Source organism: Sarcophilus harrisii, chromosome 4 (genome assembly GCF_902635505.1).
Source record: "Sarcophilus harrisii chromosome 4, mSarHar1.11, whole genome shotgun sequence".
NCBI lineage: Eukaryota > Metazoa > Chordata > Mammalia > Dasyuromorphia > Dasyuridae > Sarcophilus > Sarcophilus harrisii.
In genome coordinates this window covers 141106312-141130997 of record NC_045429.1, presented here as the reverse complement: position 1 = coordinate 141130997, position 24686 = coordinate 141106312, and the positions used below count along the sequence as shown (strand labels likewise).

At 33.7% G+C, this 24686-nt stretch overlaps 1 protein-coding gene across 1 annotated transcript in view; it reads left to right on the top strand.

The window, feature by feature from the left end:
• The window catches only part of CCDC170 (coiled-coil domain containing 170), a 114880-nt gene extending 91081 nt beyond the window's left edge, over positions 1 to 23799 (top strand). Inside the window, exons 10-11 of the mRNA XM_031937619.1 lie at positions 11048 to 11284; positions 21994 to 23799. Coding sequence (XP_031793479.1) covers positions 11048 to 11284; positions 21994 to 22194 — 438 coding nt within the window. The 3' untranslated portion in view covers positions 22195 to 23799. The remainder of the gene's footprint in view (positions 1 to 11047; positions 11285 to 21993) is intronic.
• Positions 23800 to 24686: the final 887 nt, after the last annotated feature.

The following is a 24686-nucleotide window of genomic DNA, read 5'->3' as shown; positions in this document are numbered from 1 at the left end:
CATTTCCTAAAATTTATACAAACCTTAGCATTCTTTTCATTTCCATCCTGTCCCCATTATTGCAGAAGCAGAAAAGAGCCCCTGAGGATTGAGACCACTTTTATATTGTTTTTTCATTGTTGTCATGGACATAAAATTGCCTCTGGCTAGGATACCTTTAATAAGTTTCTATATTTGGCTTGCTAGGTTCATCCTCAAGGCCCCAGGTAATGTCAAAACGACAATATTTGAAATCTTTTCAATGCTGCAGAATCTTACCACACTATATGCTCTTTTGCCATATTATTCAAGAACCCATGGTGGCCTCCATATCACAATGAGGCATTGGGATAGTAGTGTGGAGGAATACTTATTTTGTTATTTGATAAAGTAGAAATGTTATTGAAGGAGAAATCTGGAAGAGCAACTTTATCTTCTCAAGAACACATAGAAGAAATCTTGGAAGTAACACAGTCTTGAAGGCACTCTAGGATTTATTTTCAAGATATTTCAAAGGAGAAAGATATCCAAAAAAAGGGGAAAAAAACCCAACTCGAATGGGATTATTAACAAAAGAGGGAAACTGAGAAATCAACAAGTGCTAGTTTATATGTTTACCTTTACATTTCAATAAAATATAAAGTATAATCCAATTTTCAGGGAGGGGAGGATAATGGGGTGAGAGGAGAGAAAGCAGTCAGGGTTAATTGACTTGTCCAGGGCCACACGCCTAGTAAATGTCAAGTATTTGAGGTTTCCTGACTCCAGAGCTGGTGCGCTATCCACTCTGCCATCTAATTGCCCCTCCACCTGTTTTTTAAAATGTATGCCTGATAAAAATTACATGAAGAGAACAGGTAGTTTTTCAGAGGTGATCCACTGAAAAGAAGTCAATTGTCTGAAAAGTTTAGTGAATCCAAGTTTCTACTTGTTGACTAAATTAAAAAGTCTTACAACTTCTGCAAGAACTTAACTCTGATGATTTATGGTTTAGAAGTGATCTAAAAAGTTACAGCAGTAATGCATAAGGTCTGATAGTTAATTCCATTCTGATTGTGGCAATAAACTAATTTTTTTTTTGGGGGGGGGAAGGATCTAAGCACACAGAGAAAGGATCAAGAGATTGACTACTTGGTGATGAATTGTTTGGCTATGACAACACCCTTTTCTATCACCATCATTATTGCCTGTGCTTCTAGTTTTTGCTCATTTATTCTTTTTTGTTTTTTTTAAGTACATTTTTTTGCTAATTACTGCTTCATAATGTAGTTTAAGACCTGGTAATTCTAGTCCTTTTCATTCATACATTATTATTCCTCTTTATATTCTTGACCTTTTGTTCCATCATATGACTTTTGTTATTATTTTATCTATTTTTATAAAGTATTTCTTTAGTAATTTGATAATTTTAGTGCTAAACATAGAGATTAATTTAGACAGAATAATTTTTATTATTTTGCATGATCTAATCATAAATGTGTAATATTTTTTCAATTATTTAGGTCTATTTTTCTTTAAACATTATTTCGTAGTTTTGTAGCATTTATATTTAAGTCTTATATGTGTCTTGGTAAAATAACCCCAAGATTTTATATAGTTTCTTGTTATATTAAATGGAATTTCTCTTTGTTTTTTGCCTGGGATTTTATTAGTATATATAAATGTTGATGCTTTTTGTGTCCTAATAAAGTTATAGTCTTAATTATTTTCATTAATTGTCTAAGGTTTTCTAAATAAATTATCATCATTTCTACAAAGAGGGATAATTTTACCTCCTTTTCACTAATACAGTTTTTTTCTCTTCCTTCCTTCCTTCCTTCCTTCCTTCCTTCCTTCCTTCCTTCCTTCCTTCCTTCCTTCCTTCCTTCCTTCCTTCCTTCCTTTCTTCATTCTTTCCTTTCTTCCTTCCTTCCTTCTTTCCTTCCTTTCTTCCTTCCTCCCTCCCTTCTTCCTCCTCACTCCTTCCTTCCCTCACTCCTCTGTCTCTCTCTCTCTCTCTCTCTCTCTCTCTCTCTCTCTCTCTCTCTCTCTTTCTCTCCTTCCCCTCTCTTTCTTTTTTTTCTTGCTCTTGCTACCATTTCTAGGACAGGCTAAATAATAGTTTGAACCAGGCCAGTTTTGCTTCTTATTGGACCCCAAAGTCTCCCAGGTTTCTACATTGACAGTAACATTAACTTTTGGTTGTAGATAAATGCTTTTTTCATGTTGAGAAAAAGTCCTTTATTAATACAGTTTTTAAGGATATCTAACATATAAGGATGCTATATTTTTTTCAACATTTTTTTCAGTATTTCTTGATGAGTGATTTTTGTTCTTTGGTTTATCAGTGTGATTAAGTAGATCAATAATTTCTTTAACACATTTTAATAATGAATTATTTTGGATGTATTGTTGTAGACTTTTGTCATTTAAAATTTCTGCACCAATATTTCTGAGCAATATTGAGATGTAGTTCTTTATTTACCTTTTCACATCAATCTGATAAAAGGAATTTTGATAAAAGTGCTTTTATCTCTGTATTTGAGAATTTTATGTAATAAAGGACCATGCTTAAAGAGAAATGGCAGAATATATGTAGATAGAAAAAGCTCATAGTTTTGGAGTATAGGAGGACATGAAATCAAGGGTACAAGCACAAGGCTTGTCAAGTTTGACAAAGAGAAGGAGTATTTCTTGCTTGGTGATTGGTGCAAAGGAAAAAGTGGAGAATGATTTTAAGGGTTTTTAAGGTGTAGAGTTAAGGAGAAGGGGATATTTTTAAAGGGAAGTGCTGCTGTTTTCTTGGTAAAATTAGAAGAAAGGCCCTCTGCTACAAAAGATAGAGGGTAGAAGGAAGGAAGGAAAGAAGCAGGTGTTATTGGAAGGTGTAGAGGGCAGAAAAGATTTGTGACAGCCACAGTGAGACAACATATTTGAGATTAGCTAACATAAATTTGTAGAACTACCTGGGCCTACATGTCATAGTTCTGAAATTTCCTCTACTAGCGGGCAATGCCATGTAGCTACAGTGGAAAAGGCAGATGGTGGGTATAATCTAATATTGAGGTCTGGCAAAGATAAAAAAGCAAGGAATTACAATCTTATACCTTTCCAGCCTGTACACCAGACCTCTTCCACCCCTAGCTCTTCATCCTGAGCTTTTATTCTAACCTTCTGACTTATTCTAAGTTTCTCTCTTTGGTTGATTGGATGGTTTCTTTTAGAATCTTCACTTAGGAAGGGCATCTAGTTCAACTATATCTAATTCTTTTGCAGTCTATACTCCAAACTGGTGTATAATTACCAAATATAATTATCCAAACAATGTATAATTAAACTGGTTGACTATAGATAGGATCAAAGTTGTGAAAGGAGAAAAGTAAATCTCAAGTGGGGAAGTCTGTAAATGACTAGAATTTTTAGTGAGCATGAAGAATAGATTTGGTAGGAGTTGGGTAGAGTGGGGAGAAGGTTGTGGTCAGATATAATTTTTATTTCTCCTTTAATTTTAAAATTTTCTTCTTTTACTTCTTTTGGGCATTAGTAGTTGTTTTTTAAAATAATTTTAAAAATTCTGTTCCTAGATTATTAGTCTTTTCTTTCTCTTTTGTGAATGTATGTTTTCAGATAAATACCTTTTTTTTCTCTCCTAAGGACAGATGTACCTTTATACATAAATTTTGGCACTTATATCATGCTTATTCTTTTTTTAATGCAATTATTTTTCAGTTCTATGATAATTCTGTGAACAATTCTTAATTTAGGGTATTCTGTCAACCAGTCAGTAAATATTTATTAAATGCCTATATGTGTTAGGCACTTTATTAAGTACTGATGATACAAAGAAAGGCAACGACAATCAGTTTCTAAGAAGCTTAATTTCTAATAGGGAAACAGGTCAGTGGTTTTGCTGGTTTTCTACTCTGAGAATCAGCAAGAATGCAGAAGACACCCATAGGTCTTTGTCAAAGTAAAGGGCCATTATTATTGTGTTTCCTGGTACAGTAGAAACTTTGGGGGGAGGCCAACTGGGCTTCCCAAATCCCACACCCTTCCCCCTTGGCATCCATTCAAGACCTGGAGTTACAGTTGCAGTTATTGCCACTACTGTTACTACTGTTAACTACAGTTAAGTACTGTTACTACCACTATTTATTTTAGTATTTATGTATTAATCTTTTAACATGTACACAATCGGAGATTCCTATCTTCCTTCCCTTTTTTTTTTTTTTAGAGTGTTATTGATAAAGTTTTTAAGCTATTACCCCTAACCCCACTTTCCCCACAAGCTCTATGGTTTTTATTTTGTGATTTTGCATAGTACAGTTGTTTGAGTGAATAAGGAAAAACACCTTACCAGAAAACCCCAGAATATAAAAAAGCCTAAATTAACAAGTAAACAAAAACAGACTAATAATATAATCAACCTCAAAAATTGCCTCCCCTCTCCTCCCCTGCGTTCTTGCAGGAACTCTTCCTGCTACTGTCAACTATTAGAACCTTCTTCTCTAAGGAATTTTCTAGACAGAGATTATTTTTGGTTTTTTTTAATGAATCAATGAACAAATATTTGTTAAGTACGTCCTAGGTCTCAGGAACTATGCTAAGTTGGAGATAAAAAGAGAGGCAAAACTCAAAATGATACCCTACTTTTTACTCTCAAGGAGCTCATATTCTATCAGAAAAAATATCTATGCATTTAAATAAAGGCAAAATATGTGTAAAGTTATTTGGTCGATTCAAGAGGAATAATTAAAACCAATGTCTCCTTCATCACAGAGAGACGGACTAATATTCAGACTAAGAAATACATTTTTGTATATAAATAATGTGGGAATTTGTACTGCTTGATTATGCCTCTATAAAACAGATGTTTTGTATTCTTATTTTTTTGTCAATTAATAAGAGAAGGTGGGAGGAATGAAAAAATGTTTAATAATTGAAAAAAAGACCATAGAAGAAGTTTGATAGGATATTTTTATTTTTATAAACATTTTATGTAATACTGGAATTGATTGTTCTTTGAGTGTTGTAAATCCATCTGGTTCTTTTTTTTTTCCTCTTCCTTTTAGAGTTCATTTATGGCTTGTTTGATTTATTTTTCTAATTTATTGTTTTATCAATTTAGGTAATATATATTTTTACAAATATTTACTTCACCTAAGTGATTTAATTTTGGCATATATTTGGAGAAAAAGTTTTTAATGGTTTTGTTTATTTTCAAGTTTTCAGTTTTGATACAATTGTTTTCTGTTTTCCTCTCTTTCTTTAAAAGCCACACATTAACACTTTATTCTATTTACTCAAAAATAGCTTTTTAAATTTATCAATTCAATGGGCTTTTTTTTGATTTTCAATTTAGTTACTTTTTTTTAGAATCACTAATTTGGTGTTTAGTTTTAAAAAAAGTACTTAAAATTTTTTTTTACTTGCACACACAGTTCATTGAGTTTTACTTTCTTTTGTTGATGAAAGTGTTTAGAAATATGCTCTCTACTCCTGGAGAAATTTAACTTTGTTCCAAAAGTTTTGGTATGTTGTCTTGTCATGTTCTTTGACGAAAAATTTTTATTGCCTCTATCTTTTTTTCTTTTATCCATTGATCACTAGAATTATTATTAATTTTAATTCTTTTTCTCAAAGACCATTTTTTGGTTATAATTTCTTATTATATTGTGGTCCAAAAAGTTTATTATTTCTTCTTTTCTGCATTTATTTGTGAAATTTTTTTATTCTTTAAAATTGAGATGGTTAGTTTTTATACAGCTGCCATATACATTTGAGAAATGCTTCTTTCCATTTCCATTCAATAATTGTCATATATAACTTTTCTAAAATTCTATGCATATCTTTAGACTTTTTGTTTTTTAGTTAGATTTATTTTTATTTGAAAGACATATCTTTAATTCTTCCATTATTAAAATTTTACTGTCAGTTTTCCCCTGCAGTATGATTAACTTTTTCCTTTAAATACTCAAGTGCTATGCCATTCAATGTTCATGCTTGCAACTTGTATATTTGGATGTACTATTACTGTTGATTCGTTATCTACAGTGCTTTTAAACAAGCATAATGTAGTTTTCTTATTTATTTCCTTTGTCTATTTTTTTTTTTACTCTTACATTGTCTGAGATCAGAATTACTACCTTTCGTAGTTTTTAATTTAGATCCTCATTTTAAATCTGTGAATCTGTTTGTTTCAACTGTATTTCTTAACAACATTGTTGGGTTCTGATTTCTAGTCCAGTTTGCTATCTTTCTCTTTTTTAGATGATTTAATCTCATTCACATTCCTAGTAATGAATGTTAATTGTATATTTATGTCCACTAAATCCTGATGTACCTTACCTTCTTTTTGTTACCCATCCTAATACTCTAATTTACAAAGAAGATGGTGAAAGAGGAGTATGCTTTAAACATGGTATGTTTCCAATGAAGGGATTATTTGGTTCCAAGGGTATAATTATTTTTGAAATCTTTATTGCATACTACAAGATTGTGCTACAGAAAGATTCTACAAGTTTGTGATTTCAACTGTTATTACTGAATATATTTGTTTTGCCACAATTGTACAAGCACCAAGTTTCATTCTTCATTATTTTTGTCAATTTGGTGGATAAAAGGTAAAATTGAAATTTGTTTTGTTCAACACAAAATTTTCTTCATAAGAACTATGAGATAATATCCTAAATATTTCCAAAATTCTAAATTTCTCTATATTAATCTATATGCCATAGAGATTATTTTGTTCTTGGAAAACCTGAGTTTAAATCTTCCTAAATCTGCCTTCAGACACAGCTGTGTGACATTGGATAAGTCACTTAATTTCTGTTACCTCATTTTTCTCATCTTTAAAATGAAGCTAATAATAGCACCAATCTCCAAGCATTGCTGCGGGGATAAAATGAGATAATACTGGTAAAAAGTTCTGAGCACAGTGTCTGGCACATAATAGATGCTAATTATTATGATCACGGCCTTAAATATTATTGTGGTGAAACTATCTGACCCCAACTTTGTGTATGTATATGTGTGTGTGTGTGTGTGTGTGTGTGTGAGAGATTCTTTGATGGCTTTTATTCCTTTTCTAACATTGATCTATTTAAGATATTCAGATATAAAATTCTTTAACATAATATAATTGTATGCAATATTCCTTAATAATAAATATTTTTAATTTCTTTTGTTTTTAATGTGATACCCCTTTTTTCTATTTGTGGCTTTTAAAAATTTTTTTATTTTTCTCTGTCTCTTAAAATGAAATTTGTTAATGTTCCATCAGTTTTATTAGCTTTTTAAAAGAGCCAATTCTTGGTTTTATTTAACAATTGAATTGTCAAACATCATTTTCTTTTATATTTATTTTGGCTTGTAGACTAATAATGTCTTTTTCTCTCTTCTAAACTTTCTTTTGGATTCCTGATTTGTTCCATCATGGAACAAATGATGTTGTTGGAAAGAACTTTAGCATTATCTAACAAGTCCAACTCATATCAAAAATTCATCCCTATCATATTCCCAACAAGTAGTCATCCAGTCTCTGAAAATCATTTCTAGGTTGTTTTGTTTTATTTTTTTAAGGTCTAATCTTAATTTATTTATTTTCTCTTTTTTTTCCTTTTCATTAATATAATTGCCAAGTAATATAAATTTGCTTGTAAAAACTGCTTTGACTATAATATAGAGATGTGGCTATGTGGTATTATTGTTGCCAATGACTTTTAAATAATATATCATTTTCTGATTTCTACTATCCAACCATTATTGCAGAAGCTTTTTAATTATCCATGTAGTTTTATAATTGTTGCTGAGATTATTTAATTCTGTTGATTACATTATGGTCTGAAAATAGAATATTGATATTTTCTGACCTTTTGAATTTATGTAGTATTTCTTTTTTTTTCCAAAATTTTAAATTATATTTTTAAATTTATCAAATAAAATGAGTATTTCATTTAACATGATAGAATTAAAAAAAGATGATTGCACATGAAACTGTGAATCTGTTAAGTACAACTTGCTATTCCTTTTAAATATATAATAAAATTATCCTGTAAATCATTTTATACATAATTTTCTTCATCAGTTCTTTCTCTAGATGCAGAAAGCGCCTTCATTTATATGTCCTTTGTAGTTAATTTAGGTATTTATGATAGTAAAAAATGACTCAGTTGTTCAAAATTGTTCTTAAAACAATTTAGCTATTATTGTATACAATTATCTTTTTGACCTATATAACATAATAGATTTTTGTGAGCATTCTATGTATACTAGAAAAGACTGTATTTTCTACTTCTCTCATTTAGTTCTCTGTATATGATTGATTCTAATATATTAAGTAGTTAAATTAGATATTTCTTTATTATGAATTTTTAAATTCATTCTGTCACATTCTGAAATGTTTGGATTTGTACTATTATTACATTTTAAAAATTATCGCTTCTTAAAGAGCTAATAGTCTTTTAAGGTTTAATTGTCAAATTGTTTTATAAATGGAAATTGAGAGTTTTATATATTTGTATTATTTATCTATGCATTATGATTTTTTCCTTTCACCATTATGTAAAAACTTTTTCTCTTTTAGTTTTTTTAAATTGCATTCCTCTTTATCAGGTATCATTACTACCACCCTTATTTTTTGGAATTTGCAATCACTTATTTTATTTAGGCTAAGCTTTTATTTTAATTTAAATACAGTTTTTATTTTACATCACATTAGCAACTTAATGCTGAGTTTTATAACCTGATCCATTCTATACTTTTTTTTTTAATAGGAGAATTTATGCCATTTGCATATCATGTTATAAATAATAAATGTCTTTTGTCACTTTCTTCTTGGCATGGTCTAGAAGTGTGAGATCTATTTTAATCTCATTATTACAACTATTAAGACTAGCAAATAAAACAAATTATATTTGTGGGTTTAAAAATCATGAAAATATATACTTCAGTATGATTAAATATCTTTTTAGATTTGTGAGAGCAGAATTAGCTTCCTTGCCTTTTTTACTTTGCCATCTCCCAGGAAGTCTCCCAAAAAGTCCTTTAGAAAGGTAATTCTTCAAGACTGTTCTTAGAATAGTTTAGAATTATGGAGGTGAATAGTATTGATATTCCACTAGGCTGTTCTACATCCTAGTCATGTTAACAAATGCCTTCTAGACCTAGTGATGTTCTTTTCATTCCTTAGATACCAAGATCTCTCCAAAACCTAGCCTCTCAGGCTTTCTCAATGATGTTGACAGCTTAGGTTGTAACCCTGGAGTACTGGCTTGGAGAAGAAATCTGGATATCCTTCCAAGAGTGTCTTCCGTCGCCTTTTAAGATATTTAATAATATCTCAGCATTTAAAATCCTGAACAATTTGATTGCTTTCCAGTCTTATTTCATCCTGTTTCATTCCACACATATACTGTTCCAACCAGACTGCTCTTTTAGCTGTCTCTTGTACATGCCATGTGTCTTTTCATAAGTGTTTCTCCCTTTCTTGAATTCCCTTCCTTCTCCCTCTCTGCCTCTTAAAATACCTAGTTTTCTTCAAGGCTTAGCCTTAATGCTACCTTCTTCTCAAGGCTTGATAACTCCATTTGTTAGTGCTGTTTCTCATGGTGGCAAATGGATAGAAGGCTGGGCTTGGAGTCAGTTTCCTCATCTGTAAAATGGGAATAATAATATCTACTTTGTAGAATTGTTGTGGGGATCAAATGAGATATAGTAAACTCTATGTAGATATTAACTATTATTGAAATTACTTTGTAAATATTTTGTAGTTATTCAGCATTGTGCAGATTATAATTTTCTCAGTAGATTATAAACTCCATGAAAACAGGGAGTGTTTCAGTTTTGACTTCGTATTTTCAGTTTGTCTTTTATGCTGAAGTCACAAAGGGCTAGTCTTCTCAGAGAGTATAAACTCAAAGTTCTCTGATAGAATGACTCAAAAGTGAAAATAATCACTTGAGAGCCACTATTATATACAACTAAAGAATGTGTCCTCTCAGTTTTTAACATCATTTTGGTTTGTGGTCCTATGAGGTCTGGAGTAATGGGTCCAAGAAAAATCATTGACTAAATGGTTAATTTTGAAAGAGTAGGTAAAGTATAAAACCATATTAAACTCTAACGGCACAATGCACAATATATTATCACATCATTCATCTTAAATTAGCTATTGATGTGTTACTGCTTCTTGCTGAAAGAAAATGATGTTGGTAGAGAGTGTGAGACATTTCTAATATAATATAAAAGACAATTTGTAATTGCACTTGTCGAGGCACTTATCACTCCTTATTTCACATTTGGTTTAACCTCAAGGCTGAAACATAAAATGAATCACTTGTATCATTTTCTTGATCTGTGTAGATTATTTTCTAGTATGCCTTATAGAGTCCAACCACTGATAAAGGCAACAACAACAACAACACTATATATTTCTAATATAATATAAAAGACAATTTGTAATTGCACTTGTCGAGGCACTTATCACTCCTTATTTCACATTTGGTTTTAACCTCAAGGCTGAAACATAAAATGAATCACTTGTATCATTTTCTTGATCTGTGTAGATTATTTTCTAGTATGCTTTATAGAGTCCAACCACTGATAAAGGCAACAACAACAACAACACTATATACATATTTTGTAAAATGAATGTAACTGTTCTTGGTTCCATAGGTACTTTGGAAGTTTATAGATGAGGAAGTATATGTTTGTTGATTTTTCACTGACATCTAAAATTTTACAGGAAGACATTGGCAGAATTTCCACTTTGTTACCCAATCTCTGAACCAAGTTGTCTCCTATCTTATCTCATTGAATCTGTAATCGATAATATTCTAACATGCTTTTTTTAAAAAGTGAGATATCATTGGATATCTACTAAAATGAGGTTCTTTAGCAGATATAGTTTGCAAATTTTATATAAGAAAGTTTGGGAATTTTATTTTTGTTTCTTATTATTACATATTTTGACCTCTTAAAACATTTTACTATGTGGACTCTGATGACTCCTGCTTTGGATGCAGTTTTGGATGCAGTCCTGTTTATGCAGTTTTAATGACTTAAATGACTAAATTCTTTGATTTTGTAGATTAAAACACTGGAACAGACCAAAACCATAGAAAACCTAAACAAATCCAGAGGTAAACTGGAGAAGATGAAGGAGAAGGTGGAGAAGCAGTTGATATCTGTTAAGTCAGAGCTGGATATAACTGAACATGAAGCAAAAGAGGATAAAGAGAGGGCTAGAAACATGTTAGATGTTGTTACCAATGAAATGAAGACACTAAAGAGCACCTTGGAAGAAACAACAAAAAGAGAGAAACAGGTATATATGCATTTGCTGGTCATGTGATCCACAGAAAACGCCTTCAAGAAAGCAAAAGCTTCATAATGTTAATTAGCTCATTAATCTGTGGTATTTCTCATTTTCTGGGTTTTTTTTTTTTTGCATTAAAATGTTTACTTTAAATTTTTAATCAAACTTTCATGGGCTGAAGTTCTGAGATTTAAAAATTTAAAAATGCATTTCTCTAGCATTTTAAGATTACAAATGCTTGAGACAATTCTATAATATAGGAAATAATACTTGAACTTAAAACTTTAGGGGTAATAAAGTGCTTTCTAAAGGGCAAGGAAAGCCTTGTGAAAGTTAAATAGAGCCTTTGACCAAACTTCAATATTGTCTACAACTATGTCTGCCATTTGCGCCATTCTTGAGATGGATTTTAAAAAGTCAACCAGTACCCAAGCGATGGAATTTATCTCTGATGGGAATCTGTTGAGGGAAATTGACCACAAAATCTCAAACAGTGGCACAGAAAATTGATGGAAGACCAAACACATATGTAAACTATAAAAAAAGGATTCATTGACTTGTTAGTCACAAGTAGGAGAGTTTATCTGGCAGCTACATCAGAAGGTCAGTCTCATAAAGAAACATGTACTGGGCAACCTGACCCCCATTATTTTTGGCTTTCATCTCTCTGGCTTTCTAAAGTTCCAAAGGGCATAAACTGGACAGTGGGCTGAGTGCCTTTTTTCCCTCTTAGCTGGCTCTGCTCGTACTCATGTGTCAGTGTGGGGAGGGATTTTTTGGAGGTGGGGTGGTTATGGCTTGTTCAGTTTATTTTTCTGATATCAAGTACTCAGAGTCTGTGTTCTGAGAAGAAAGGAAAGAACAGAAACAGAGCCATGTCCTCATTAAGAAGAGAAAATAAGAATCTCAGGGAAGATTTTTTTTTCCTCCCAGAGACTAAGTACTAAGGGAGACACTATATTTCTGAAACTTCAAGCTCAGCACATGAGAAAAAGTTATAGGAAGGATGATATTATTGTATACGAGCTTCCTTATCTACCGAATGTTTAGTCTGTTGGATAAAAATTATCCCAGAAAAGTTTGATTGTATTGCAAAGTGGAAATAAATGTATTTGAGTTCAGTTCTTGAGCCTTCTACTACTGAAGACTCCCTTTGACTATTTGGACCTCAGTTATTCCACCTGTAAAATGAGTAATTAGGAAAGATAATCTTTCAGTTCTAAAGTCTATTATGTAATTTTTCTCAGAAATTTAGACATAATTGTCACACTGCTGTGTTCCCATGTACTTCTGGCTTCTTTGCTTCTGCCTTGTTTTGTACAAGAGCAGGCCCAGCGAGGCAGAGTAGATGGCAGCATATGTGATATAAATGTTCTTGCTTTTAAAATGTCTCCCTATCTTAATTTCCCACATTAATTATTATTTTCATGGGGAAAAATATTGACCATTAAGTTTAATAGAACCAATCCATGTATGTCCTAACAATACAATCCTACATGTGGTTCTTAGAGAAGTGAAAATGGCAGTGGAGAAAACATAAGTGGGAAAAGCAGCCCAACAAAACCAAGTATATAACAAAGAGTGTAACGAGTTTGAGGTGATTGAGGAAGTGAATTTCAAGATATTTGAAAGAGAAAAAGATACAAAAATATGAAAAAAATCTGTTTTTAAATCATAAAAATGCAATTAAGAGAATAATAATTATTAATCTATATGCTTACTTTTCTTCATATGAAAATTTTTTATAAGAAGAATCTATACATGCATTGAGGATATCCTAAGTAATATTTGAAATGAAGAAGCAGGATTTTATAAGTGATATTGATGAGGTCTAGATATGGGGTACCTAAATGAAATTAGGGTTTAATTGAGGTCTAGTGACAGGTTCGGGGTACAGGGAGTCAAATAGAGCTCCCCTGCAACCCCTTTGGATTTGACACAAGGGTGGAGAGTTAAACGAGGTCTAGTAACATCGCAAGAATCCCCTGTAAAGGAATTTACAGGCCCAAAAAGCTAGATTGATAAAAGAGGTTTATTATGGGGTTTGGAAGTAAGGTTAAGTCTACTTAAGGAAATTGGTGAAGGTAGAGAGAGGAGGGCACTGGAAACAGGGTTCCAGTAGACAGAGGGTCCTTGGGATGCCAGGCATGGTGCCAGCGTGTTTCAACCCTCTGCAAAGAGAGGGCTCCAGTTGGATTCTTTTATAATAAGAGATTTAGCTAAAGGGGGCCCATGGGTGGAGTCCCATGTTGGCTGGGTTTAAGCTAGGGCTAGAATTTGCTTGGTAGGGTTTGGGAAACCCGAGCAGATCATTTGAATGGGGGCTGGGACATCCCAAATTGACTCAGATCCGGGTTGGGGCTGGGACAGGCCCGGATCTCTATTGGGATTCAAAGGGGTGCTTTTGACCAGGATTTGTGAATCAAAGGTCCTAGCTTCCTGGATTGCTAATGCATTAGCTAGGAGGGGTTGGGAATCAGAAAGAAAGGAATAAATTAGTTCTTAAAGGGACCACAACGCACAATGTTACCCCATTGTGATGATTAAATTAAGCCCAGGAAGATTATAGAGCCTCTTAAATGAGATCCATAGTCATCTAAAAATCTAACAACTATCCCTACAAACTAAGTGGATGAAGATTGTGTATAATATGGCATTGGATTTTAAGTTTTATTAAAATCTGATAAAAATATTGAGTGCTAAAGCTTTGGGCACCATCACTATCTCTTTCCAGATTGCTTCTATAAATTAATCATTCATTTTTATAATCCATGCAATCAGTTTTGAATATACTTATATGAACTATTGATCATGAAGCCCATATCTCTTCATTTTGTCTACAAGATATCATGAGAAATTTTGTCAAATGTTTTGGTGAAATTTAGGAATGCTACATCTATGACATTTTCATCAGCATAATAATCCAGTCAAAAATGGAAATGAAATAAGTCTGGCATGAGCTGTTATTGCTGAAAGCATATTGGCACTTAGTTCTCACGGTTTCCCTTTGAAAATACTCACTAACTATCCCTTCAATAATACCTATTAAGTGTTTTTCAAGAGTCAAAATTGAATTCTTCTGCTTATGGTTTGAAATGACCCTTGTTTTCTCCTTTTGGAAAAAAAAAGATCAACATTTTCAATCTTGTGTGCTTCTTTCAGCAATTATACTAATTGATTCTCTCAGATATAATTTATTTAGATCTGATTATTTGAAGGTAATTAGTTACTGTTTTACATGTCTCTTGACTTATCTTGGCTTTTAATGCTCTGTTAATTGTTTTTGTTATTCTCCCAGTCTCAGTATTATTTTCTTTTATATAGAAAATAACAGCAAAATAGATGATAGTTGAGTTTTCTTTCCCTTGTTTGTTATAATCATTCCATTTATTTACCTCAGTAATTATTCTAATCATTTCTTCAATTTTCATCTTGAAGATCAAACATAGATATAAAATCTCCCTTTTCTTATTTTCAGTATTCTTTTTCTAAAATAAAGTTTTTTATTTTCAAAACACATGCATAGATATTTTTCAACATTCACCTTGCAAAAATCTTGTATTTCAAATTTTTTTCTCCCTCCCTTCCCTCCACCCCCCCCATATGGCAAACAATCCAATATATATTAAACATATGCAATTCTTCTATACATATCTCCACAATTATCATGTTGCACAAGAAAAATCAGATCCAGGGAAAAAAATGAGAAAAAAACCAAAATGCTAGCAAACAAAAACAACCAAAAAAGTGAAAATACTATGTTGTGATCCACACTCAGTCCCCACAACCCTTTCTCTGGGTGCAGATGGCTCTCTCTATCAAAAACCAATGAACCTAGTCTGAATCACCTCGCTGTTGAAAAAAGTCATGTCCATCAGAATTGATCATTATATAATTTTCTTGTTGCTATGTAGTATGTTCTCCTGGTTCTATTCATTTCACTTAGCATCAGTTCATGTAAGTCTCTCCAGGCTTCTCTGATCATCCTGCTGATCATTTCTTATAGAACAATAATACTCCATAACATTCATATATCATAACTTATTGAGCCATTCTCCAACTGATGGGCATCTACTTAGTTTCCAGTTCTTTGCCACTACAAAAAGGTCTTTAGCATTCTTCAATAGCCACAAATCATTGTGAGCCTTATTTCCCTTGATGTGATTCTTATCATGCTAGTGTTTTGTATTTATCCTTAGCTATATGCCCTATTTCTATGTTTTGTATGTATTTTAAAATATATTCTAAATTGGTTGATATATCCTATATATATTCCCATTAACCTCTTTAGGCAATTTCCTTTTTTGTTCCTCATCAGATTTAGTTGTGTCAGTAAATATGTAGCTTTCTATGTTGTCTGGGACCAAAGCAAACAAACAATTTCTTTTCTGAATGACAACCCTTAAGGTATTTGAACAGGGAACTATCATGGCTCATACAGATCTTCTATCCTCTGAGTCTAAATATCCCCAGTTTCTTTAACCAATTTTTTTTTCCTCAGAGTTTTTGAATCCTTTTATTAGCTTGGTTTTAGCAATGTGGACTCGCTGCATGTTGCTCATCTCTTTAATTATGGCACTCATAAACAAACACAATCTTCCAGATGACGATCGACCAGAATTGGGATACAGTAGAACTATTACCTCTTTTGCTATACTACAATACTAAGAATGCAATTTAAGATTGTATTCTGTTTGGCTCATCAGCCTATTGGGGATATGCCTTTTCAGTAGTCACCTGGGTTGACCCTTAGACACCAGATATAGATTGTTATAACATCTGCATTGGAAACCTTTCCATTTTGATAGAATCTACTATAGCTTATGTTTCATTCATATAGCTTTTGGGGATCCAGGGTTATCTCCATCCCACAATGAAACATTGGCATGGAACTTTTTCCTATTAACTGGAACTTCTCCTTTATCTAGTGTTTCATTTAGAATTTTCAGTGCGGTAAAACCTTAGGTTAATTTTTTTCTTTACATGAACTATTTTCTAGCTTTATTTGCCCCACAAAGTACTCTAACAGTTGAATTATGAATTCAATTGCAGAACTTTACATTTTTCCAATTAAATTTTACTTTCTTAGTTTTGTCATTCTGTTATAATTTGTAGCCACCTTTTTGGGTCCTTATTCTGTCATCCTGTGTATCTCTAACAGGTTTCATCTAACCCATAAATGTTATAAATATGCCATCAATACCTTCATCTAAATAACTAGATAAGCTGTCCTATTTCCTTGGTGATATTAATCCCTTTGCTTTTATTCTTTAGTTATTCCTATCTCCTATGCATTTGCCCATCTTATCATCCCTTATTCCAGTTTTAAATTAATATTTATTCTTATATGATTTTTATCATCTGTTATTTTGTCCACAATCATGCCCAGATCACCCTATCTTTAAAAACAAAACCCAACTTTTTGCTTATATTATCTCATCAAACTATTGTCATATATCTCACAAAAAGTGTTTTTTTTTTTTTTTAGAAAAAGTTATGTTCATTTCTTCCACTTACAGCCTGACTTTTGACTTCATCATTCCACTAAAACTGTTCTCTCCAAAGCTATTGATATCCTCTAAAGCAAAATCCTAAAACCTTAACTCAAGTCTCATTTTTCTTAACTACTCTGCATCATTTGACATTTTTGACCATCCTCTACTCCTGGATATTTTCTTTCCATGAATTTTTGTTAAATTACTCTTTCCTAGTTCTCTTTCCTGTTAATCTACTTTGTCTCTTTTACTAGATCAGCATTCTTGCTCCACTCCCTTTGCCTAAGTATATTCCACAGCTCTCTCATGGGTTATCTTCTCATCATGCAACACTCATTTTCTTGGTTATCTCATCAGCTCTCATGGGTTCTACTGTTGTTTTTGTGTTTTGACTCTTAGATGTATAGATCCAGCTCTACTTGCTATCTTTCATCTACTTGTTATCTTGCATCACCAGTTGTCCATTGTACAATACTAACTGGATTTCTCTTAGGCATGTCAAACAATATATTCGTAAGAGAACTCCTTATATTTCCTTCCCAATTCTCCCAGTTTCTCGACATTCCTATAACTTTTGAGGGCACCACTATTGTTCTAATCACTCAGATTCTAAACTCATATATACATACATACATTCATTCATGAATGTAGATCTATATGATGTAGAGTATGTCCAAGTTATTAAATTAATAAATAGCTGTAGGAATAACCACTTTTTCTCAGAAACTTGTAGTGAGTGTGGAGGGAGGGAGAATTTGCAAAAATTTAAAAAAAAAAGCTTTCCTGAAGCCACATCTGGCTCTAGGAAGTCTTCTGACTTGAATTTGGCAGTGCTGCTGGAAAAAGGCAGGGTAAGATATTGTGGCAGTTAACAGCAACATGGTGGGAGCAAGTAGAGGGTTGGTTTGCAGACTCTGTAGGTATGGAAAGTTGGGGAGCTGGAGATGGTGACTGTGTTTAGGATAGTGTTAAACAATAGCAGAAGAGGTTATAGAGATGCTTGGTGATCAAGGGCAAAGACAGTTGTCTGCTCTGAATGATGGTTGTTCCTGTCCACAGGGGAAAGTTTTTCTCATATCACTTTGTTTTCCATGGCTCTTGGAATGAGAGAGCAGCCTTGTTTTCTTTCTCAATGATTGACTAAGCCATACATTTTTGGCCATTTTTCTTTATAAATTTGTGTGAGAAGAACATGGGTAAGGCATTCAGAAGGAACACAGGCAAAGAATTACAAAGGAACAAAGGCATATAATAAGATCTGAATCCCAGTCAATAGTACAGAACTCTAGGTCTCTGCTATTCTGTCTAGTTATGATTTTTGGATTGATTCTCCAGCACCCAAGAAGGAGGGGCTTTGGAAAACAGTCAGTTAGTAGGAAGCCTGAATTGCAACCCTCCTTTCCCTTATTGATCACAAGAGCATTGTGAAGTAAGACAACAAATTTTTCATGCATTGATTAGATGAAGTTTGCTAAACTGATAACCAAGAGACCCCAATATTCCTTGTCTGAATGAAGCTGACTAAACTGGTTAATCAGTGGACAAACATGGAGTCTCTTTTATCTGCTAAGATGTAGCAATAGTCCAATTTTCACAGCTAGCTTTAATCTTTATATTATTAAAATATTGATGAACTGTTAAGCTGTGTGTACTAGTGCTTTGGATAGAGGATTAAAAGGATAAATTGGAAAAAATCCACATAGAAAAGAGATTTAAGACTGCAATATTTTCCAGAGTAAGGTTTCGGGAGGAGGCCTCATATTTAAAGGAGGAAAGTTATCAACTTATTTGAACAACTTCCCAGAGAAGAGAGAATGGATCCCTTAGGATTTCTTTGAATATCGGAATGACATAATAATAATGTGGGAGTAATAATTGGATAAGCTGTTACCTCTTTGCCTCATGGCTAACTTAAAAAGAAACCGAAAAAGAAGGAATTAAGGAAAGGTCATGAAAGAGATCATACCTTAATAAGGAAGGAGAGTGTCCTGGAGAACCAAATTACATATACAGACACATATACATAATATACATTATAGATACCTACATAGTTACATACATAATATATAAGGAGACGTTAGGTAAGTACAGTGGATAGAGTGCTGTGCCTGGAGTCAGAAAGACTCATCTCCTTGAGTTCAAATTTGACTTCAGATACTTACTAGCTGTGTGATCCTGGGTAAATAATTTAACTCTTTTTGCCTTACTTCCTTATTTAAAATGTGCTGAGAAAGAAATAGGAAACTACTCCAGTATCTCTGACAAGAAAACCCCAAGTGGGGTCATCACACATGACTGAAAAACAATATTCATACACATATACATTATATGCATACTCAATGCACACATTTATAATGTATATTTACAGTATTCCTATACATAATAGATGCGTATATACTCATGTGTATAGACACATAAACATATGTGTGACTATATATATATATATATATATATATACAAATATTTGCAATACAGATATATGCATGTAATTTTTTTAGGAGAGGGCATTAAGAACTGGAAACAATTGGATAAGTAGAGGAATCAAATGGTTTCATGTTGAAGGTGAGGCTCAAAATTAGATTTGACAAAAACAAGGGATTCTGTGAAGAAGAGGGAAGGAAGGAATGCGTTTCAGGCATGGGAGGCAGCCAATATAAAAGCTTAGAAATGGAATATGGAAAGTCATTCATGAAAAATAGCAAGACGATCACGTTAGCTGTATTGTAGAGTGTGTGAAAGGAAATAATGCATGATAATTGGTTTGAAAGGGCAGGTTGGAGTAGTTTGTACTTGATCTTAGAGGTAATAGAGAGTCATTTTGACTTTATTGTGGAGAGTGCTCTGTGGTTCAACCCATGCTTTAGAAAAGAAAAATGTCACTCTAGCAGCTGAGTAAAAGATGAACTAAAGATGGAAGAAAATTGAAGCAGTAAGTCATATTAGAAAATTAGTCCAAAAGTCCAGATGAGTGATGCTTAGGGTTTGAATGAGGGTGGTGGTAATAGAGTGAAGAGACTGATACAAGAGATGTGGAAGAAGACTTAGTACTTGGAAATACTAAGTACAAGACTTAGTAACTTGGAAGCCTCTTATGATCTCATTGGTTGTAATTGACCTACTCCTAGAAGCCCAGAAAAATTAGGGTGTAGGGGAGTTTGAGGAGGACTGGCATCTCTGGCATGAGGGCTTGCCAAGAGCCCTTTTAGGGCTGCTTATTCATCTTTGGTGTCTAGCTAGCACTCAACTTTCACCTGTGACTCCACGAAGATGTAGCATGTGTAGTGGATATACTCTCCTGGTAAACCAAGTAAACCATACTTTACATCCTAAACCATCTTACTAGGCAGGCTAAAGCAGGTTGAGGATAACCAATGGAGCATAAACCAGTCAGTGAAGTAGAAGGGTGTCTACTTCAAGCTCCCTTGGATGGTTGGAAGATGGCTAAAGTTCTGCTTAGAGCTTATCAGTCATCAACTGCATCCTGTACCATCTCCATTCATCCTGACTTGTACCTTGCCACTGGACTTCAGTGACTTGGGAAAAGAGAGGCTAATGAGGCTTAATGATTGTGCAACTATGCTTCATTTAAATCCAATTCATGTATGAGTCAAGACTTCACCTGTGATTTCATTGGCCCTTTTCATAAAAACAAAACAAAACAAAAAACAAAAATTCCTGGAAACCACTTTGTATCTATATTTACATTTTTTTTGGTACATGTTTTTTTTTTACATTTTATTTTTTGGTACATGTTTATTTTTTTACATTTTTAAAAGTTTATATTTTTTATTTTTTGGTACTTTTTAATTTTTTTTACATTTTATTTTTTGGTACATGTTTTCCCCCAACAGAATCAAGTTGTCATCAAACATTAAATGCTCAATATATGTCAGTCACCATTTTTGTCTTTGTATTCCTAGTGTCTACAATGGTAGGCATTTAATAAATGCTTATTGAATAGAAAAGTATTGAACAGAATCAAACTGTGATAGAGATCTTTAAGTTGATATTAATCCATTATTCACTACTTTTTGAATTAACACAATAACCCTCTTAAGAAAAAGAAAATGAGGTTGGTTTAGCATGACTCGCTCTTATTGAATCTATCTATGCTTCCTTGTAGCAATTATCCCTGGATTTGAAACTATTTACTTGCTGTGTAACCTTTGGAAAATCACTTAGCTGATCCATAACCCAACTTCCTCATCTATAAAATAAGGACATTAGAATTTTAAGGTTCCTTCCAGTCCTAACTCCATGACCACTTATCTTTCCAAAAGCTGAGATATTTTCCTTGAATTTTTTTATTTATAAAAATTTTATTTTGTTTTATTTAGCAACATCTTAACAATCAGTATGACTTAGTCAACAGAGAGTTAGTCTCGGTTGAGAATACCTGGGTTCACATTTTACCTATGATCTCTACTAGCTATGTGTCCTATCATTTAACCACTCACTGTCTCAGGCAACTAAAACAAAGATTAAGATAGCCAGTTCCATCAGAATTGATCCTCATATAGTATTGTTGTTGAAGTGTATAATGATCTCCTGGTTCTGCTCATTTCACTCAGCATCAGTTCATGTGAGTCTCTCCAGGCCTTTCTGAAATCATCCTGCTGGTCATTTCTTATGGAACAATACTACTCCATAACATTTATATAATCATAATTTATTCATCCATTCTCCAACTGATGGGCATCCATTCAGTTTCCAGTTTCTTGCCACTACAAAAGGGGCTGCCACAAATATTTTTTCACATGTGGGTCCATTTCCCTCCTTTAAGATCTCTTTGGGATATACTTCCAGTAGTAACACTGCTGGATTAAAGGGTATGCACAGTTTGATAACTTTTTGAGCATAGTTCCAAATTGCTCTCTAGAATGGTTGGATCTGCTCACAGTTCCACCAACAATGTATCAGTGTCCCAGTTTTGGGGGATTTGTTTTGCTTGACTATGCATCTTTGTTTTTGTTTTTCATTTGGTGATGTGGTGTGATAGTTGGGAGGGAAAATTGGGCTACTCATGAATTTATAAAAAAAAAAGAAAATATGCAAAAGGAAAAAAAATTCTAAGAACAAATTTCATCTTCATCAATTTTTTAAAAGATAAATTTGTTCAATGAATTTATTTTGTTCATTTTGCATGATCCTACAGAGTTTATTATTCTCTTTGGCTGGTTCTCTTTTATCACTATGATATTTTGATTCTTTTTGTTATTTCAGCTGGTGGACTTCAGGGAGGTGGTTTCACGGATGTTGGGCCTAAATATTACCAGCCTTGCTGTTCCTGATTATGAAATCATCAAATGCCTTGAAAGACTCATCCATTCTCATCAGCATCATTTTGTTCCCTGTGCTTGCCTTAAAGACCTGACTAGTGGACAAGATATATCCTCACAAGAACACTTAAAACTTTTATACTGACCTCTGCTTCACTTGAGGGAAGTAGCACTAACAGATGAGGGAGGTAGTGCTGAGAGAGAAATTTTCACTTCTCCATTTGTTTGAATAGAATCAGTGTCTAGATCTCTTTGGAAGATCTTACACTGAAATAGGAGATTGAATGGTTTATAGACAAAGATTCAAATTTTAGTTATGGCAACAATCCACTATTATTTTGTACCTTTGTGCAGATCTCTTTCATCCATGTTCCATGGTTTAAATTGTGTCATTTTTCTACCAATGCTGATTTGAATTTAATGAAGGCAGGTTCTTAGATCTCATATCATAAACAATGAGATGCAAATATGGTGGTACTTGGGCACTCTTCTGCTTTGAAACTTTGACAAGAAAAAAAAGGCTTCATCATTTGACACTTGTTCAGCACTTGGCTGTTGCCTTAGTTGAGCAGGAGGGATGAGAGGTTGACCAGGTGGATTGCTCAGTTTTTGATGTTGTGGTAATGATTTATTACCTTTGGTGATGGGCAGCTCCTCCCCAGCAAGGTCAGCAGCGTGCAGGACTGTTAAAGTGGAGCCCGTGATGATGAGGTTGTGTGGTCTGGGGTAAGTTGAGGGGCAATTACTGCAGGACAAGGTGGCTGCATTACATAGTCTTCCTGCTTCAAAATCAGTAATACTGGAAGGGGTACAGAGTGGCAGACATGCTCAGTAGGAGGAGAATCAGAGCAGGAGCTGCAGAGGTGGGAACCCAGAAGAAGGTGATGGGCATGGAGGACCCAGGACTGCTAGAAGCTCTGAGCACCAGATGGGGGAGAGCTCAGGATCTTAGCTTCTGCTTCCACATAAGGCTTCCCCTCCCCAAGAAACCTAGGAGGCATTCAGTGGGGGGAGAGTATAAAGGTCTTGGGTCCTCTCAGAAAGTGAGTTGGGCCGAGAAAGGAGGAACCTGGCTCATCTGGGCTGGCTTGTTTCTTCCCATCTGGAAGCCCCATTTGCACCTTTGGGGTAGGGAAGGATAGTTAAGCTGTGATCTGGAGATGTGCTTTTTATGAGAAAAATTTATTAGGTACTTGTCATTTTTGCCACTTGTCCTGCCTTCTGGAACCAATTGATGACAAATATTGAGGTGTTACTGTATTCCTTTCTCTTTAAATTGAATCTATTGAATCTCTTATAAACAAGTGCTTCTACTTGGGAATGAACGAATACAAGATATTTATTACGCACTTACTATGTGCCAGGCACTGTACAAAGGGAAAAACAATACAGGCTCATAGCTGAGGACTTTAAGTTTCATTTTTGATTCCTTTAAAAAGTAATCAAGTCAATTTGTTAAGGGACAAATTTTCCCCCTTTCCCCTCCATCCTTCATTTGTCTAAGACAAAAAATCATATTTCATTCTAAACACTTTTCATCTTCCTTTTTTCTTGGGTCTTTTCCTGTTTGCTTGCATATTTTTCCTGGGAATCAGATTTTTATCATCACTGAGAAAAATGTATTGAAATTTTCTTTAACATCAAATTTATCTGCCTATAGATAGAAATTTCTCTAGAGCACCAGCCCTGAAGTCAGGAGTACCTGTTTTCAAATCTAGCCTCAGACATTTAACACTTCCTAGCTGTATGACCCTGGGCAAGTCACTTAATCCCAATTGCCTCAGCAAAAAAAAAAAGAAAAAGAAAAAAAGAAAAAAGAAGTTTCTCTTAGTTTCCCTGTAATGTTTTGGTGAAGCATCAAAGTACCCTAAGGGAGAAATAGGAAGTGGTGAATGTCAGGCAAGTTAAACCACTACCACTTAGATAAAGACAGCCCAGATCTTTCTATCCAGTAGCAGCACTCTGTCTTATATCCTGGTCCTTCTTCAGTTTGGGCCTCTCAGCCATCATTGAGGTGAGCAATTACTATGGAGAAGGGGCCCACTTTTTTCAATATCACTACACCAAATGCTTACTGTTACCAGCTGTCATAAATTGGCAGGTAAGCTCAAGAGTCTTGGAAGTGACAGCATTTTCTTCACACTTCTGCTATCATCCTGCTCCTGTAGCTACCATTTTCATAAAGCACCCTTTGGGAAGATACAGCTTGGCAATTGCTTCCATGAATGCTGCAATCATAACTATTGAAGACCTAGGGAGAAAAGAAACAAATTTTTTAAAAATTTAATTCAGAACAGCGAGGTAGGCAATGGATCGAGCTCCAGCCCTGAAGTCAGAAGAATCTGATCAAAACTGGCTTCAGACACTTAACACTTCCTAGGTGTGCGATCCTAGGCAAGTCACTTAACCCCAATTGTCTCAGCAAAGCAAAAAAAAAAAAAAAAAAAAAAAAAAAAAAAACAAGAAAATGAATCCCTCAGCTTTGTCAAATGGATCAACATCTGAAAGTGATAGGATTTTTCAGCAGAAATGACATTAAAAAGTATGCATTATCATCTGTTTTGCTATGGTACTCTAAGGATCATGGAACTTTTTTATCAGATTTATAGCTGAAACCTCTTCACTATGGTGTCCTCC